Source organism: Octopus bimaculoides, chromosome 1, assembly GCF_046866305.1.
Source record: "Octopus bimaculoides isolate indiv1 chromosome 1, ASM4686630v1, whole genome shotgun sequence".
Taxonomy (NCBI): Eukaryota; Metazoa; Mollusca; class Cephalopoda; order Octopoda; family Octopodidae; genus Octopus; species Octopus bimaculoides.
In genome coordinates, this window is record NC_142928.1 from 161092206 (window position 1) to 161094705 (window position 2500).

At 40.3% G+C, this 2500-nt stretch overlaps 1 protein-coding gene across 1 annotated transcript in view; it reads right to left on the reverse strand.

Moving 5' to 3' along the window:
- The window catches only part of LOC106884407 (uncharacterized), a 108006-nt gene that overhangs the window by 7213 nt on the left and 98293 nt on the right, over nucleotides 1-2500 (reverse strand). The window contains exon 34 of the mRNA XM_089361707.1: nucleotides 1629-1738. Within this exon, the coding sequence (XP_089217833.1) occupies nucleotides 1629-1738 (110 nt within the window). The remainder of the gene's footprint in view (nucleotides 1-1628; nucleotides 1739-2500) is intronic.

The following is a 2500-nucleotide window of genomic DNA, read 5'->3' on the forward strand; positions in this document are numbered from 1 at the left end:
CTGATTTGGCAGAGTTTCTACAGCTGGATGCCCTTCCTAACGCCAACCACTCAGAGAGTGTAGTGGGTGCTTTTACGTGTCACCCGCACGAAAACGGCCACGCTCGAAATGGTGTCTTTTATGTGCCACCCGCACAAGCCAGTCCAGGGGCACTGGCAACGATCTCGCTCGAAAATCCTACAGGAGCCAGTCAGGCGGTACTGGCAACGGCCACGCTCAAAATGGTGCATCTCATGTGCCACCCGCACAAGAACCAGTCCAGGGGCACTGGCAACGATCTTACTTGGCTTGCCGGGTCTTCTCACGCACAGCCCATTTCCAAAGGTCTCGGTCCGTAGTCATCGCCTCGGTGAGGCCCAATGTACGAAGGTCTTGCCTCACCACCTCAGCCCAGGTCTTCCTGGGCCTACCTCTTCCACGGGTTCCCTCAACTGTTAGGGTGTGGCACTTTTTCACGCAGCTATCCTCCTCCATTCTCACCACATGTCCATACCAGCGCAATCGTCTCTCTTGCACGCCACAACTGATGCTTCTAATGTTCAGCTTTTCTCTCAAGATACTTACACTCTGACGGGTATTCACATTGACATTACACATCCAATGGAGCATACTGGCTTCATTCCTTGCGAGCTTACGTATGTCCTCAGCAGTTACAGCCCATGTTTCACTGCCATGTAGCATGGTTGTTCGTACGCATATATATATATATATATATATATATATATATATATATATATATATAATGAATGATAAGGGAACAGGAGTCATGTAACAATCTGAGGTGGGGAAAGACATCCAGAAATATGCGGATTTACATGAGCATATTATTATAATATGGATCTTCGTCCACCTGCATGCTACTGTTGACACTGTAATATCCTTGTCGCCACTATTATGTAGTGGTGGTATTCTGTATCTTATTATCTTTGACTCATCTATCGTGCTATCGCTGATAGATCTGCAAGACAATGACTCAATGACTTTGAAATGTCTACTTTGATGGTAACTCAAACTCGTATATATCATGTAACTGACACTGACTCCAGCTGAGAACTTGTACAATGACTCTACTACTACTGACCACCTACAATAACTGACTGTCTGACTTTGTCACATGGGAAGTAGTATACCATTTTCACTACAGTACATATGTATTCACATATATATATCATTTTTTTTTTGTCTTGCAAGGTACTTGGTGACCCTGTCAGTGCAGGTGCTACTTAAAAAGCATCCATTCCACACTGTAAAGTGGTTGGTGTTTAGAAGGACATCCAGCTGTAAAAACCTTGCCAAAACTGACCTCTCCTGTGTTAGTACCTCGTAAAAAGCACTAAGTCCACTCTGCTGAGTGGTTGGTGATAGGAAGGGCATCCAGCTGTAAAAGTCCTGCCAAAACAGTCACAGAGGTCTGGTGCAGGCTTCTGCCTGGCTGGCTCCTGTCAAACCGTCCAACCCATGCAAGCATGGAAAAGTAGATTTTAAAATGGTGGTGATATGTATTACTGCGAATTATTTGTTCAATCTCAGAATATTATTTGTATTTTAGAGTTCATTGAGATAAGAAGAAAGGATGGAGAACTGTAAAGAAGTTATTAATAATAAAATAAGGAAAAGCAATTACTAACTCCATTTGATGCCATACACTTATCTGTTGCTTTGGTGAGAGAACAACTTGAACCTTCAAAGCCTTTTTTGCATTGACATTCCCCACATACACATACTCCTTGTTTTATACCTAGGAAAAAAAATTAACATTTATTTATTTTAGGCAAATTATACATTGGAAATATATATATATATATATAATTAGTATCTGTATTTTTAAGATAGACAGTAGACACACACGCAGAAGAAAGAAAATGAATTAAAACTTTGGTTAACTGTGTACATGATAGTGTTTTGGGCTAAAAGTAATAAAAACATTACCTATTGCATTCATCAGTGTCGGTATTTCAAGGCATAAATATACGAGTGACCACGAATATGTAAGCAAGCTGCGTCTTCACTTAGCTTATATCCGTCGAGACTCGCAGAGATATGCTGCGAAGTAGAATTCATATCCTTGTCTTATAGCCACATGCAGTGCATTAAAAATCAAGCCTGCAGTTAATACAGTTTTGATCAAGGAGTAAATATTTTTTTCAAATATTAATTATAATAATAATAAAGGGTAAAAATCATTAATGATTTTTACCAGGTGGTCAGCACGGAAATAAAACCTCATAGGTAAATTTTATAAATATTTTATAATTATATACATAATTATAACAAGGGCTTAGCTTGTGCCTCACCACGTACTGAAAAATAGATGTCAAATGACACTATTACCCCCATAAATTCTCATTTAATGTCCATCTTCCATGCTGGTAGCCATTGGACGGTTTGACAGGAGCCAGCCAGGTTGAAGACTACAACAGTTTACTGTGTCTGTTTTGGCATGGTTTTTACAGTTGGATGCCCTTCTTAACACCAACCACCCCGTAGAGTACATTCATAT